The 17,795-nt window shown below is 42.7% G+C and overlaps 1 protein-coding gene across 1 annotated transcript in view; it reads right to left on the reverse strand.

Moving 5' to 3' along the window:
• Nucleotides 1-17,795, reverse strand: part of RYR2 (ryanodine receptor 2) — a 697,632-nt gene that overhangs the window by 431,836 nt on the left and 248,001 nt on the right. Inside the window, exon 9 of the mRNA XM_039529228.1 lies at nt 900-999. Within this exon, the coding sequence (XP_039385162.1) occupies nt 900-999 (100 nt within the window). The remainder of the gene's footprint in view (nt 1-899; nt 1,000-17,795) is intronic.

A 17,795-nucleotide genomic window follows, 5' to 3' on the forward strand; every position in this document is an offset into this window, starting at 1 on the left:
CCACCCACAGATGTACTAATGTGTCACAGTGTTGAAATTCAGGAATCCTTTGCCCAAATTCAACAGTTGAAAGAATTTTTATTCTAGACCCTAAATATAACAGACCCATTCTACAGCCCGTCCCGTCCTGGCTCTTCCTCATCCATGGTCCATCCCTGTCCCATTCTCCTCACACAAGCAGTCCCATTCTCCTAGCCCAGCAAGTCCTAGGCTCATCTTTCAAGACAGATGCAGGGAATGAACCCAGGCCCTTTGGATTTATAAGCATGAACATCTACTGGATGAGTTAAAGAACAAGGCCCTTAGCTAGAAGCAGTAGCAAACTCATAATCCTCTAAATGTGGTCTAACAATTAGAGGTGAACAAATAGCCTCACTGTTAGTGTGGGAACAGCAAAGAATCCTGTGGCACCTTATAGACTAACAGATGTTTTGCAGCATGAGCTTTCGTGGGTGAATACCCACTTCTTCTTCACCCACTGTTAGTGTGGGCTACACACATATATAGAAATTGTTTGGTAACCTAAATACAGGTGTCACTACCAGTTCTCCCTATATGTATTGCAACCTTAAGATTGATATGGGAGAGTAATTTTAAATTTGGACTGTAAAATATTCTATCATTTATTTTCAACATTAATGTGACTTTAGGATAAAAATATTTACTTCTTTTTTTTCCATTCCTTGGAAATAAGTGTGTAGAAAATCATTACTATACCCTTTGGCACAATTTTTATCCTTTGTTTTTGGAACATATTTTTTACATCCATTTGTGAGATCAAATGTTCATGCAAGAGAAACCCCATTGCTACAGTACACGAATCACTGGCAGATTTTTAGGGAGATGTATTTAATTCACAGCCCGGAGGATTCTAATAACTAAAGTCAAGTCAATCTTACCTTGCGCTACTTCACTTCCTGAGCTGATTGGGGCTACACTCCAGAGTGTTTGCTGGAAGGCTGCATCAACATGTAAGCTACCGTTGCCATAAGACAGATGCTATACAAAGGAGAGAAATTAGATATTTATTATAGATTTTAAAAATTCCTATCAGATTTTAATTAAATCACATGGAAACATTCATTCAGTATTAACACACAGTAATAGTCTCCATTGTCTTTCACAGGCCAGGTTTACAGATTCAGTACATTATATCACAGGGACGCATGTACAGTAGCTACAAAAGAAAAATAAATCCTCTGACCCATCCAAAATTGTTATATAATCCAAATCAGATTCATTTAATTTGATCTCTATATATGAAGCCAATCAATATGTATCTAGGTCCTTAGTTCACAACCTACAAGCATCTGCTCCTGTCCTATAACATTATCATTTTTATGTAGGGTGAAGCAAGACTCTGAAGTAAATCTATCTGCAGATCCTGAAGGATGGGCATTAGCAATTACCACAAATGAAATACCACACCCTATAAATGGCAGTTACAAGAGAAGTCCAATGAGGGGAGAATTACAATAATCTAGGCTAGAGGTGATAGAGGTGTGAGTGCCCCAGGCATAGTCCACATTAGAGAGAAAAGTATAATCTATCTAAACACCACAGAAATGGCAAAGTCTGCCATAAAGTTAGCCCATCTTAACTAAAAGCAAGGAGAAAACATCCCAGGTGGGAAGGATTAGTTTTATCAAAATGGAAATCTGCCCGTTTTTTATATATATTTTATATCTTCCCCTTTGATACTCTCAAAATGATTTTTCAAGATATTCAAAAGTCTCTTGTAATTTTATTTAGCAGTATCCTGTACCATGAATCCATTTGATGACTTTCTGACACCTGAAAATGAAAGGTGGTTTAGCCCTACTCAGCATAGAACATCAATGGAACTTGCACTTGTTATAATTTACAGGTTGGCTATACTAGAATAGAGATTGTCTATGGCTTCCTCCTAAGAGGGAGGCAGAAACTCTGGTGCCAATTCATTGCCTCTTTCACCACTACTAACATCTCTTCTGAGTGTTTAGACTCAGTGGTTGGCTATTCATTTCAATCTGGGAGCAGATTATGGATTTTCTAAATTTGGCCCTGGTTTATTCATCCTCCGTGCTTCTCAATGCACTTGAGGGAAGAGATATGCTTCAGGGTTTCCATTTCATGAATTAACTGCATGTCTGAACTGCATTCACCATGCCAATCCAATCTGTATCTGCTGCACCAATCACCAAGATTACTCTACAGAAGTATGATGCAGATACAGGTTCTCGCTGATCCAAGTAAGGTACGGGTTATATCAAGCCATTACAGAGGAGAAAATATATATATGATGGGGAAGTAGGCAGAAAAGGGAGGAAAATACCCTCTGAAACAATTGAGTGAATAAGAGCATACCTAGTCACTGTTTCCAGGGAGTAGTGGAGGCAGCACTAGACTAAAACCCATAACAAGTCTCTATTTGCATTAGAAAGGAAGTCATATAAGTGATTATGCAGAACATAAAGGTTCTTGGTGCTTTGGAACAAAAAACAGTTTCTAGCCAACCTTTTTGATGAGATCCAAAACCAAAAAAGTCTTTTAGCACTTCTGCCATTTCCACATTTTCTGTCATTGTTCCCCATCTCCCCCCATTGAGTAACAGGCCTATGCGGTCCTTGATCTTCCTTTTGTTTCTTATGTATTAGTAGAATATTTTCTTGTTATCCTTTATGTCTCTAGCTAATTTAATGTCATTTTGTGCCTTGGCCTTTTTAACTTTGTCCCTACACACTTTTCCCTTTTTTAAAAATGTGTAGTCTGTTTTGCCAATGTATTCTCTGCTATCTTGGAGTGAGTGCCTTCTCAGTTTCAGTTCTTTATGTGCCCAATCAGCAACCATCATGTGGCTATCTTTGAAGTCTGTCTTCTTATCTGTTTTTCTAAGTAGTGTGAAGATATATTTTGCTGTCTCAGACATTCTACTATTAAAAGATGCAAAGCCTGCACTCTACACTGTCAGAATCAGTTCCATTAATATGTATTTGGGGACTTCTGATATACTGTAAAGACTACAGAGAAGCTACTGAGAACTGTCCGGTAAATAAGAACTTAGATTTTTAATTATTATTTATTTTACCAGATTAACAACTTTTCACATATAGTATCAAAAATGTATTTAAATTCTTTGATTGTAACAGTGCTTAGATACCAAAGTAATGGGTGCTTTAGAAAATCCTAAACTAAGTAACCTAGATCAGACATGAGGAATGGCAGATCCTTGACACCAGTGACTTTAACACAGTACTTCATTCTTTTTTTTTTATTATATCTGACATACACTCAGATGGCTGGGAGACAGTCTACAACAGGTAATGACTAAAATAATAGAGTGTCAACTACCAACAGCATAATGGCAGTATGTCATCCCAGCTTTCTGTCTCTTGCCTGGTCTCTCTCAGTGCATATCTTACTGCTATGGCATTATACAAGCATTGCAAATCTGCCCACTGACCTCCCAGCTCATTGAGATGGATCAGGTAATACCATTAATGTGAATAGAATTATATCTCCTAGTTACGCTATCTTTTTCCACAGGACACCTGCCTCATTCAGTGCATAGAATGGCTTGTGCTCACTGAACGAGCAGGTACTTTATATTTTGTTTTCTCTTCATTGTTCAGTGGGTGGCCCCATGTCTGGCATACCGCACACTATTCAAATCCTACTCTGAATACAGAATTATTAATTTCTTTAAGGGCTTTTCTATACTGCTCATCACTGAATCACCTGAATGCTTCACCAACAATAATGAATTTATCTTTCCAACACCCTTGCGAGGGAAAATGGAATAATTATTTCCATTTTACAGATGGGGAACTGAAGCACAGAGGCTATTATTAATCTGTATTACTGTAGTGCCTAGGAGTCAGAGGTGGATTACTGTTTTGTGGGGCCCTGGGCCAGAGCAAGTGGGGGACCCCCTCCCCATACCTTCCACCTTCAGTCTTGCCCCCATTCCGCCTCTTCCGCCTGCAGCCTGCCCACAACTGCACACCATTCTGCCCCTTTCCTCCACAGCCCCCATTTGCTCCTTTCTCCCCCCAACAGCACTGCGGCCCAAGACCGGAGAAGCTTTGTCCCCCCTGCCAGGGCCCTGGGACTGCAGCGGGGAGTGAGAGCTCCCCCTGCCCTGAGGCTGCAGCATGGAGCCAGAGCTCCTCCAATCCCGGGGCTGCAGCTGCGGTCTGGGGGTCCAGGCTCTGGGGCTTCCCCTGCTGCCCCAAGCTTCTGCAGGGGACCGGGGTCAGGGCTTCTCCCGCTCCCCCCACCTGGCACTGCTTTCAGGGAGTGCAGCATGGACTTGCCCCACCCTGGCACTAGTCTGCTGGGGGTGGGACACCCATATTTCTGAGACTCCTGATTGGCCAGGGCTCCTGAGCACAGGCCCTGTGGGCCCATTGGCTAATCTGCCACTACTAGGAGCCCTAGTCATGGACCAGAACCCCACTGAGGAAAGCAATGTACAAACACATGAATATGGCCTGATTTTTCAGAACACTTAGTATTTTATAGCATTTTATTTCAGCACTCAGAACTTCTGCAGATCAGATCAAATGTATCTCAGGTTGGGTACCCAGAAATTTAGCAACATATGTTTACTGGCCACTTGTGAAAAATTTCATTTAATTGACTTGCCCAGTATCACATAGGAACTGTGTGGCAGAGATAGAAACCAGTTCTCCAGGGAAGCATTCAACTGCCTTAACCATGAAGCCTTCTTTTATCTTCTTGCAGTACCCTGCCTCATCCACTACACACCTTTCAACTTCTCAACAAATGAAACACAGATCCTACAGACAACAGCCTTAACTATCCAGCTTGATTCACCCCCTTAGCACCATCCATCCAGTGCACTGAATGGATGCAGAGGTCCAGTGGAAAAAATAGAATGTGATCATGTAATTAAAGATTATATCATGCTGTACACACACAAGTGGATCAAATTAAAATTATGTAGGAAATCTTAATTCTGACATTGCCTACATTTAGGGGGCTTGACTTTGCAACTTTAATTTGGAACTTAGGATTCCTGAGTTCTATTCCAGGTTCTGAGGAAAACCCACCCTCTTCCACCTAGTCTGACCCTTTCTTGCCCCATGTCTTCCAGGCTGTCCTTGTCCCAGTTTCTCCACCCTCCCTATTTCTCTCCAGGTTCCAGTATCCCATCACCACTATTTCATCCTAGGCCCCCCAACACCACCCTCCTTGGCTTCTTGTCCCACTCTCCTATCCAGTCCCGTCTCTTTGTCCCTATCTCCCCCATTGCCATCCCCTCATCACTCTGCATTCAAGGCTGGATGTTTTCTCCTTGCTACCTGAGAGCCATCAGGGAGACAATGACAGTGAAAGACAGAGAGTCTCCCAGCTCTCAGTTCCTGCACCTGACACCGCAGCCCCAGCTCCCACTAGCCAGGTGGAGCAAATGCAGGTGAAGTTCTGCTCAGCCCTTGCAGCTTCAGAATGGAGCATGCTCAGTATAGACAAATCTTTGGAAAATTTATCAGTCAGACTTTAAGTCTCTACTGAGTATGTGAAAACATTTTCAAGGGCTAATAATTTGGATACATTTGGGCTGATTTTCGCAGAGATGGCAGAAGGAACATCCTTACAGTGAACTAGTTGTAGGAACTTTTTCAACAGGGGCAAAACTACATATTTTCCCCCTAACCTCATTCTGAGAAACAGCTGAACCATTTTCACTGAAATAAAAGAAAAAAAAACCCACCAGACTGAGGCAGACACCCAGCATGGAAAATTTCAGCCCAAATTCTTTGGCAAACTAAGCAGCAACTGCAAACAGGGTCTTGTAATGGAGAGCGTCAGGCAATCTTAATTGCTAGCTGCACCCCCTCTAACAAGAAAGGAATCACACCCTAAAACAGGTGTTAATCAGTCATAGTGTTTAAATCAAAGGAGATTTAACACAATGTTTTATAAAGATATGTCAATTCTGCAGCCTATCTAGGATTTCTGAAAAACTGAAATCTCCCCCAGCACAGCAGGTTCTCCAATCATTTGTAGCCTCATTTAACATAATATATATTGGCCTAAAGGAAAATAATCTCTCACAATCACAGCTCTGTTCATTGGTGTTCACTGCAGAATCTTGTGCATTCTGATTTATTGAAATTCTTAAACAAGAGAAGCATATCTCTGGAAGAACCTTCAAGCCATCCCTCTAGTACCACAATTACATCCAGAAAACAATAGCTCCAAATGACTAGCTCATTTTATTTTAAATTCAGCACTCAAGGCATGCACAAACGCTGACACGAGAGAAATGCAGAGTGCACTGTGGAAACAGACAATATATTTCAATCCACACATTTCCATCACTCAAGGAAAAACATACTTAAATGTATCTAATGTTTCTGTACTGAAGAACATGCTGGTGTGCAGAGAGCAAAATAGGAAGAAAACAAAAAGCCTGCTGGAGGCTTCCTTACAGCTAAGCCATGTCAGTGCCGATGTCTCAACTAGTTGTAGCTGATAATTATGTTCTCTTTACATTTCTCAGCCTTTCCCAAGTAGCAAAAAAGGCTTCCTTTCTGGTGCAACTTGAGAAGTGTATATTAAAGATTATACTACAGCCATTAAAGCCACTGCTCCACTGGAGGAGAGAAAAGGGTTCAGGGGGCCACCACACCAGTAGCAGTGTCTGGAAATATTCTGCCTGCAAACAATGCCTCCTAGGGTGCTTCAGGACTCTACATGAAACCAGCAATAGCAACATCATCGAAGCAGGTTCAATATCAGCTAGTGTAGGAAATGGAGGTTACAGATTTGCTCCAGCTTCTTCGGAGCATGTAGAACCTCCAGTGGGGTTAACACCTTTGCCCTTTTCTTCTCTTTGCTTAGAGCAAACTGGGGGGCATGCAACCCTGGTGGAGCACAACGAGATTATCAGGGGGCAGGAGGACCTGATAGGGTCACACTGAAGAGCCAGGGTCAGGAAGGGGCTCTGTTTGGCAAGGCTTTATGCAGTAGTATTAGCTGCTTGGACCAGGCTCCCTGCCCATCTTACTCCCCCACTGCTGCAGTTACCTTCCTCTGCTGGGGAGGCCGGTGGGGACACTGAGTGGGGAGCTGAAAGCTGCACCCCAGGAGTACTCATCCCCTGGAAGAGAGAGCCCCCTCCTGACCCCAGCCCTTCAGCACAGCCCCATTAGCTTCCCCTGCACAGGTGGGGAGCGAGATAGACAAGTAGTTGGGTCCCGGCAGCTGAAACTGCCTAACTGCTGCAGGGAGCAAAAGGCTTTATAAGGAGTTCCCCCTTATAAAGAGGGGGGCATGCATGGGACATGAATCTCTGACAGAGGGCTCAGCAAAAAAATGTTGTGAAACCTCTGGGTGAGAGAACACAAGTAGCTGACTCTTGCCTTCCAGGTACCCTCTTTCTTCCCAGCTCCTTGCACTCCACAGCAAGATCCAGAATATGGTTCTAAATGAGTATTGACCCGTTCAGCCTTGGGACAGAGGGTCATTTTTTATTTTGCAGATAATTATCCTTGCCAGCCAGCCAAGCAATACCAGTAGGTTCCAAACCATGTCTTGAAAGGACCTTCCTCACAAAAGCTATGCCTCTGAGAAGGAATTCAATGGAATAGAAAGGATGTCTTCACAACTTTGCTTAGTTCTCCTTACAGATACTCGGATCGGGCAAAGGGAAAGCCCAATGTGATGTAAAATAACCATGTTATGGCCATTTTTATGCCAGGCAAGGAATCAAAATTTCACATAACTGTACCTACAGCTAGTTAGCGTCATGCTTTGTGTTCTCTTTATGCTGCACGAGGGAAGAATATTTGATTTTAAGACTATTTTAAAGTAAGCAGTCTTCAGAAAAAGCATAAGGGAGAAAACTAGCACAGTGACTTCACAAACAAAAACACTGAACAGCATCCATCCTGCTAATTTGCCACGTATAACTTCACTTCTGACTCAACTTGTTTTGTCCAAGTCAGTGGACATACATGATACTGACAATGGAGGATTCTGTCAAAACAGCATTTAGAAATGATATTTGCTTACAGGAAGGAAGAGAGGAACCAGGGAGGGGAAGTAAAACCCTTAAATTGTAGCTGTGTGAAGTTTTCATAACAAAGCTAAAAACTTGACAGGTTTGGATACAAAAATGAAATGGAACCCGGGATCACTAAAAGATCTCTGAAACTTTTGAGCAAACCTGAGTTAAGTATTTTTTGAGGGTTGGAAGTGGGGGAACCAGCCCCTTGTATTCTGGGAAAAGAGCTGAAAATTCCAGGTTTTAATCCAAAATTAGGCAAAACCCAAGAAGTTTTAGTAGGATTGAACACTTTGCTAAACTCTAGTCCCTTTGCACCCATCTGATGAAGCAAAGCAGTGAGAAAGGTAGTGTAAACAGCCAGCCTGGGACCCATGGGGCCAGGGTAAGTCCTCAGCTGGTGTAGAGCTGGGACTGCTAGTTATACAGTACCCCTTTCCAGCCTCCCCCATCTACATATAGGGAGTGTCAGAGGTGGTGGAGGTTGTAGCCTGAGTCTACAGGCATATAGGAAATGTCACTGTACATCAGACACGAGGTCCAACTAATCTTGTATCATGATAGTGGCTATTTCCAGATGCTTTAATAGGCAGCAGGTTTAAAACAAACAAAAGGGAGTATTTTTTGACACAACGCACAGTCAACCTGTGGAACTCCTTGCCAGAGGATGTTGTGAAGGCCAAGACTATAACAGGGTTCAAAAAAGAACTAGATAAATTCATGGAGGATAGGTCCATGAATGGCTATTAGCCAGGATGGGCATGGATGGTGTCCCTAGCCTCTGTTTGCAAGAACCTGTGAATGGGCGACAGGAGATGGATCACTTGATGATTACCTATTCAGTTCATTCCCCCTGGGGCATCGGGCACTGGCCACTGTCAGAAGACAGGATACTAGGCTAGATGGACCTTTGGTCTAACCCAGTATGGCCATTCTTATGCTCAGAGGAAGGAGAAAGAATGCAGATGTGGGATAATCATGACGGTATCAGCCTAATCTCTAATAGTTCGACAGTTTAAACCCTGAAGTATGAGGTTTAATATCCCTTCCAAATTCTCATCATAATTAATTATGATTACATAAAAACACTATCTTAAAAAGGAACACTATTAAGGTTGCAAAGTCAAACACTCAAAAATTAGGAAAGCCCAGAACTGGGATTGCCTGTTCAACCTTTATCCAGCACATACAGTCTCTAATTACACAATCATATATTATGTTTTCCATGTAACTCTTGCTTTGTTCAGGATGGATTGTGTTCACTTAATCAACAGCTATTCAATATTTTGTTTTATTCTAATTGTTCAGTGTGTGGCCTCAGGACTTATTTACTGCATGCTATTCAAATCCTGCTCTGAATACATGGACAACATGTGTTCTTCCCTATCCACATTCCCACAAACGGCTTCAGCCCGAACTGTTAAAGTTTAGCCAAATCATAAGCAAATAAAATAGGGTCTCTCAATGGGAAGTGTAGGTAAGTTATAGGTGGGGTTGGAAGCTTAATATTAAACTGCACTTCCAACCCCACCTATAACAACATTGGTTATTCCCAAAAGTCTCTGATTGCATGAAGGCTCTTGTATTCAAGTATCAGAGGGGTAGCCGTGTTAGTCTGGATCTGTAAAAGCAGCAAAGAATCCTGTGGCACTTTATAGACTAACAGACGTTTTGGAGCATGAGCTTTCGTGGGTGAATACCCACTTCGTCGGATGCAAGACGAATACCCACTTCGTCGGATGCAAGACCCCATGGCAGTTAACCACACCCACCTGCCCCTCCCACCAGCGGAGCCCCCCACGGCAGCTAAACCTGCCCGCCACGGCAGCTAACCCAGCCTGCCACACCCCAACCCAGGGAGCACCCCCCAGCTAACACTGCCCAAGGAGGCCTCCCCCTCTGCGGCAGCTAACCCCACCCGGGGAGCCCCGCTCCGCAGCAGCTAACACCGCCTGGGGAGCCCACCCCAGCTCACCTCTGCTCCGCCTCCTCTGCTGAGCACGCCGGCACCGCTCTAAGTCTCCTCCCCTCCCAGGCTTGCGGCGCTGATTCCCCCACTCTAATTCTCCCCCAATCGGTGCCACAAGCCTGGGAGGGGAGGAGACTTAGAGCGGGGGCTGTGTTCTCAGCAGAGGAGGCAGATTGGAGGTGATCTGGGGCGGGGAGCGGTTCCCCTGTGCCCCCTCCCCCCCCCCCTGCTCCAGCTCACCTCCACTCCACCTCCTCGCCTGAGCGGGCTTTTAGGCGCCCTCAACCACTAGGCGCCCTAGGCGGCCGCCTAGTTCGCCTAATGGTTGCACCAGCCCTGCTAGTGCCCAGCAAGGGAGAGAAGCCGGGGCCCCGTGACTGCTGGGGACAGAGTACTCTGGGGCTGCGGGCGCCGGCTTCTCTCTGGATTCATATATTATGTAATATTAAATATGATGTTTTTAATATTATTTAATGTACAAATACAAAATAAGCCTTGAAAAATTGTTGGTGCCCGCCTTGCTCTTCTGAAAACATGAATGTGCTACTGGCCACAAAAAGGTTGGGGACCACTGTCTTATGGCATAAATAAAGATTTAGAGTAAGTGCCTTTCCTATTTCACAAGCAGCTGTTCCTTTGTCCTGAGAGAGATTAAAGAGGCTAGGACTTTTCAGCTTGGAAAAGAGGAGATTAAGGGGGGGATATGATAGATACGATGCACTGTTTTAGAAAATCTTCTTCCAATTCAAGATACATAATCTTTTTAAAGGAATCTCTCCCTGCCACAGTCAGTCAACAATGCTGAAACAATTTCAAGAAGAAACTTCCATTTCTAATGATATCAGAGTATTAAGTTTCCCGTATTTTAAGTCATTGTCATCTTGGATGTGAAAGAGAAGCAAACCTCAAGCCTTCTTAGATTTGCATAATGCAGTTGCAGACCAGCATTATCATCAGTACAGTAACTATATGTCTCTTATGATGTAGAAATTATTACACTGTATTGAACATCTCTGCACTGAAATAACTGCAGTTTTCAAGTTTTTAAATTAATTTTCTAACACGTTACTCAGCCTGAGCATCACTGACCTCATTGCTACTAATTCTCATTTTATCTTCATCATTCCTCTGGTATTTCATTTTCATATTTATGGAATTTGTTCTGAGGAATGTTTAAAAGACTAACAATTCATTGTTATCCAGATCCTTATTAACTTGAAATACACAAAATGTTAACTGAATGTTAAAAGATAGCTTTCAAATATGCCAATCAGTGGTGAGCTCTGCTATCAACCATACATATTTGGAACAAATCAGTGCAGCAGCAGTTTTTAAAAATACACATTAGATGGTGACACATGCTGGCAACATTTGGACGTGTTCACAGAACTCTGTTGCCCCAACAGAGGAAACCAGTTGGTTATGGGTCCAATCTAATGGCCAGCAATATTTATAAGAGAACATCATTTTGATCTGATTGGGTTGGGCAGAGTCATACTCTGTCCTGGAAAGGAAGTGCTCACAGCCCAATGCAGATATAACAACACTTGGCTTTTATGGAATGTTTGTAATCAGTACGCCAAATCACTTTAAAAGAGATGCGACCCATGCCTGCCTATACTTGGGGGGAGGGGACAACGAAGTGAGGGCAGCGGCTTCAGCAGAGTCACAGCACTTTGTGGGGGGGGGGGTGGAAAAAGGCAGGACTATAACTAAGGTCTCTTGATTTACAGCCCATTGCTCCACCTACTGGACCATGATGCCTCCCTATCAATGCAGGAGTTTTTCTTTGGATTCGGGAGCAGACTGTTCAGCTGAGAAAGCTTGTCACATATTTTATTACTGCTGGTAAAGTTATTAACTCTCCACACATTTTTTACACTGCAAATAGAAAGCAGTCTATGGCAAAAGAGATCTGGCATTTACTACCCTCTTACATGGAAGACTATGCTCACTTCTGGCCTAGTAGGAAGTAAGCAATCTATATGCATTGCTTTCCACCCCTTCCACCTAGCCCCAACAAATAGACAAGATGGCAGAATTGCAACACAATAATTTTCTTGTATTTTAGGATGTAGTGTGCTCTCTTTTCTGCCCTGTATTACACGCATGATGGGATGATACAGTCAAAAAGATTTACACAGAACAGTAATAAATGGATGTTATGAAAAAAATTACTCTAAATTATCATATTTACCAAAATGTATATGGCCAAATAGGCTGTAATAGCCCCAAAGAGGTTATTTATAGATTACAGGTAAAAACCACACTTTACTTACGTATTTTTTTTAAATCTACACTTTTCTGAGTCTTAATTATATCTTATTTAAACCATAGATGGAATATATCTTTATATATTTCACACTTTTTCTTTAAAATACAATTTAACAATGAATTTCACAAATTGCAAATGGTACTTGAATACAATGAAGACTGTGATACAAACTAAAAATAGCACTGAAATGCAAGGTCTGAGAAAGAAAAGAGGAGAGTTAGATTACAATTGTAATGTAAGATTATTCCCCCCCACAGTTAAAAGCCTCTGTTTTTAACATAAGAATGGCTGTACTGGGTCAGACCAAACATCCATCTAGCCCAGTATCCTGTCTACCGACCGTGGCCAATGCCAGGTGCCCCAGAGGGAGTGAACCTAACAGGTAATGATCAAGTGATCTCTCTCCTGCCATTCATCTCCATCCTCTGACAAACAGAGGCTAGGGACACCATTCCTTAGCCATCCTGGCTAATAGCCATTAATGGACTTAACCTCCATGAATTTATCCAGTTCTCTTTTAAATGCTGTTATAGTCCTAGCCTTCACAACCTCCTCAGGCAAGGAGTTCCACAAGTTGACTGTGCGCTGTGTGAAGAACTTCCTTTTATTTGTTTTAATCCTGCTGCCCATTAATTTCATTTGGTGGCCCCTTGTTCTTGTATTATGGGAATAAGTAAATAACTTTTCCTTATCTACTTTCTCAACATCACTCATGATTTTATATACCTCTATCATATCCCCCCTTAGTCTCCTCTTTTCCAGGCTGAAAAGTCCTAGCCTCTTTAATCTCTCCTTATATGGGACCCATTCCAAACCCATAATCATTTTAGTTACCCTTCTCTGAACCTTTTCTAATGTCAGTATATCTTTTTTGAGATGAGGAGACCACATATGTACGCAGTATTCAAGATGTAGGTGTACCATCGATTTATATAAGGGCAAGATATTATATAAGATATTTATATAAGATATTCTCCATCTTATTCACTATCCCCTTTTTAATGATTCCTAACATCCTGTTTGCTTTTCTGACCGCCTCTGCACACTGCGTGGACGTCTTCAGAGAACTATCCACGATGACTCCAAGATCTTTTTCCTGATTCGCTGTAGCTAAATTAGCCCCCCATCAGATTGTATGTATAGTTGGGATTATTTTTTCCAATGTGCATTACTTTACATTTATCCACAATAAATTTAATTTGCCATTTTGTTTCCCAATCACTTAGTTTTGTGAGATCTTTTTGAAGTTCTTCACAGTCTGCTTTGGTCTTAACTATCTTGAGCAGTTTAGTATCATCTGCAAATTTTGCCACCTCACTTTTTACCCCTTTCTCCAGATCATTTATGAATAAGTTGAATAGGATTGGTCCTAGGACTGGGGAACACCACTAGTTACCCCTCTCCATTCTGAGAATTTACCATTTATTCCTACCCTTTGTTCCCTGTCTTTTAACCAGTTCTCAGTCCATGAAAGGACCTTCCCTTTTATCCCATGACAACTTAATTTACATCAGAGCCTTTGGTGAGGGACCTTGTCAAAGGCTTTCTGGAAATCTAAGTATACTATGTCCACTACTGAATCCCCCTTGTCCACATGTTTGTTGACCCCTTCAAAGAACTCTAATAGATTAGTAAGACACGATTTCCCTTTACAGAAACCATTTTGACTTTTGCCCAACAATTTATGTTCTTCTATGTGTCTGACAATTTTATTCTTTACTATTGTTTCAACTAATTTGCCCAGTACTGATAGACTTACCAGTCTGTAATTGCCAGGATCACATCTAGAGCCCTTTTTAAATATTGGTGTTACATTAGCTAACTTCCAGTCATTGGGTACAGAAGCCGATTTAAAGGACAGGTTACAAACCACAGTTAATAGTTCTACAACTTCACATTTGAGTTCTTTCAGAACTCTTGGATAAATGCCATCTGGTCCCGGTGACTTGTTAATGTTGAGATCATCAATTAATTCCAAAACCTCCTCTAGTGACACTTCAATCTGTGACAGTTCCTCAGATTTGTCACCTACAAAAGCCGGCTCAGGTTTGGGATTCTCCCTAACATCCTCAGCCATGAAAACTGAAGCAAAGAATCCATTTAGTTTCTCCACAATGACTTTATCGTCTTTTAGCGCTCCTTTTGTATCTCGATCATCCAGAGGCCCCACTGGTTGTTTAGCAGGCTTCCTGCTTCTGATGTACTTAAAAAACATTTTGTTATTACCTTTGGAGTTTTTGGCTAGCCGTTCTTCTTCTTACATTTTTACACTTAATTTGGCAGTGTTTATGCTCCTTTCTATTTACCTCACTAGGATTTGACTTCCACTTTATAAAAGATGCCTTTTTATCTCTCACTGCTTCTTTTATATGGTTAAGCCAAGCCACAGTGGCTCATTTTTAGTTCTTTTACTGTGTTTCTTAATTTGGGGTATACATTTAAGTTGGGCCTTTATTATGGTGTCTTTAAAAAGCGTCCATGCAGCTTGCAGGGATTTCACTTTAGTCACTGTACTTTTTAATTTGTGTTTAACTAACTCCCTCATTTTTGCATAGTTCCTCTTTTCGAAATTAAATGCCACAGTGTTTGTCTGTTGAGATGTTCTTCCCACCACAGGGATGTTAAATGTTATGTTATGGTCACTATTTCCAAGCAGTTCTGTTATAGTTACCTCTTGGACCAGCTCCTGCGCTCCACTCAGGACTAAATCGAGTGTTGCCTCTCCCCTTGTGGGATCCCGTACCAGCTGCTCCAAGAAGCAGTCATTTAAAGTATCGAGAAATTTTGTCTCTGCATTTCGTCATAGAATCATAGAATCTCAGGGTTGGAAGGGACCTCAGGAGGTCATCAAGTCCAACCCCCTGTTCAAAGCAGGACCAGACCCAACTAAATCATCCCAGCCAGGGCTTTGTCAAGCCCGACCTTAAAAACCTCTAAGGAAGGAGATTCCACTACCTCCCTAGGTAACCCATTCCAGTTCTTCACCACCCTACTAGTAAAAACATTTTTCCTAATATCCAACCTAAACCTCCCCCTCTGCAACTTGAGACCATTACTCCTTGTTCTGTCATCTTCTACCACTGAGAACAGTCTAGATCCATCCTCTTTGGAACCCCCTTTCAGGTAGTTGAAAGCAACTATCAAATCCCCCCTCATTCTTCTCTTCTGCAGACTAAACAATCCCAGTTCCCTCAGCCTCTTCTCATAAGTCATGTGCTCCAGCCCCCTAATCATTTTTGTTGCCCTCCGCTGGACTCTCTCCAATTTATCCACATCCTTCTTGTAGTGTGGGGCCCAAAACTGGACACAGTACTCCAAATGAGGCCTCACCAGTGCTGAATAGAGGGGAATGATCACATCCCTTGATCTGCTGGAAATGCCCCTACTTATACAACCCAAAATGCCATTAGCCTTCTTGGCAACAAGGGCACACTGTTGACTCATATTCAGCTTTTCGTCCACCATAACCCCTAGGTCCTTTTCTGCAGAACTGCTACCCAGCCATTCGGTCCCTAGTCTGTAGCAGTGCATGGGATTCTTCCGTCCTAAGTGCAGGACTCTGCACTTGCCCTTGTTGAACCTCATCATATTTCTTTTGGCCCAATCCTCTAATTTGTCTAGGTCCCTCTGTATCCTATCCCTACCCTCCAGCATATCAACCACTCCTCCCAGTTTAGTGTCATCTGCAAACTTGCTAAGGGTGCAGTCCACACCATCCTCCAGATCGTTAATGAAGATATTGAACAAAACCGGCCCCAGCACCGACCCTTGGGGCACCCCACTTGATACCGGCTGCCAACTAGACATGGAACCATTGATCACTACCTGTTGAGCCCGACCATCTAGCCAGTTTTCTATCCACCTTACCGTCCATTCATCCAGCCCAGACTTCTTTAACTTGCTGGCAAGAATACTGTGGGAGACTGTATCAAAAGCTTTGCTAAAATCCAGAAATAGTACATCCACTGCTTTCCCCTCATCCACAGAGCCGGTTATCTTGTCATAGAAGGCAATTAGGTTAGTCAGGCATGACTTGCCCTTGGTGAATCCATGCTGACTGTTCCTGATCACTTTCCCCTCCTTTAAGTGGTTCAGGATTGATTCCTTGAGGACCTGTTCCATGATTTTTCCAGGGACTGAGGTGAGACTGACTGGCCTGTAGTTCCCTGGATCTTCCTACTTCCCTTTTTTAAAGATGGGCACTACATTAGCTTTTTTCCAGTCATCCGGGACCTCCCCCGATCGCCATGATTTTTCAAAGATAATGGCCAATGGCTCTGCAATCTCATCGGCCAACTCCTTTAGCACTCTCGGATGCAGCGCATCCGGCCCCATGGACTTGTGCTCGTCCAGCTTTTCTAAATAGCCCCGAACTACTTCTTTCTCCACAGAGAGCTGGTCACCTCCTCCCCATACCGTGCTGCAGAGTGCAGCTGTCTGGGAGCTGACCTTGTCTGTGAAGACAGAGGCAAAAAAAGCATTGAGTACACTAGCTTTCTCCACATCCTCTGTCACTAGGTTCCCTCCTCATTCAGCAAGGGGCCCACACTTTCCTTGACTTTCTTCCTGTTGCTAACATACCTAAAGAAACCCTTCTTGTTACTCCTAACATCTCCGGCTAGCTGCAACTCCAAGTGTGATTTGGCCTTCCTGATTTCACACCTGCATGCCTGAACAATACTTTTATACTCCTCCCTGGTTATTTGTCCAATCTTCCACTTCTTGTAAACTGTTCTTTTGTGTTTAAGACGAGCAAGGATTTCACTGTTAAGCCAAGCTGGTCGCCTGCCATATTTACTTTTCTTCCTACACATCGGGATGGTTTGTTCCTGCAACCTCAATAAGGTTTCTTTGAAATACAGCCAGCTTTCCTCGACTCCTTTCCCCGTCATGTTATTCTCCCAGGGGACCTTGCCCATCAGTTCCCTGAGGGAGTCGAAGTCTGCTTTTCTGAAGTCCAGGGTCTCTGTTCTACTGCTTTCCCTTTTTCCTTGTGTCAGGATCCTGAACTCGACCATCTCATGGTCACTGCCTCCCAGGTTCCCATCCACTATTGCTTCCTCTACTATTTCTTCCCTGTTTGTGAGCAGCAGGTCAAGAAGAGCTTTTCCCCTAGTTGGTTCCTCCAGCACTTGCACCAGGAAATTATCCCCTACACTTTCCAGAAACTTCCTAGATTGTCTGTGCACTGCTGTATATAACATGTCCTGAGGTGACATGTTCCCAGCCAATATGGGGATAACTGAAATCCCCCACTATTATTGAGTTCTTAATTTTGATAGCCTCTCTAATTTCCCTTAGCATTTCATCATAACTATCACTGATCATTGATTCATTTAGCAGTTTGTTTTACAACCTTAACCTTATGCAGGTAGATTTTTTTTAATTCTGATATAAAGTTTTATTTCATGTATAAAAAGGTCTGTTAATCTCAGCTCTATTATACAATTCCACAATTATGTTAGGATCTTCTATAGTATGAATTCATAATTACTATTTCATTTTCATATAATTAGTAAATTTATGCAAGAACGAAT

Source organism: Mauremys reevesii, linkage group 3 (genome assembly GCF_016161935.1).
Source record: "Mauremys reevesii isolate NIE-2019 linkage group 3, ASM1616193v1, whole genome shotgun sequence".
Lineage (NCBI taxonomy): Eukaryota > Metazoa > Chordata > Testudines > Geoemydidae > Mauremys > Mauremys reevesii.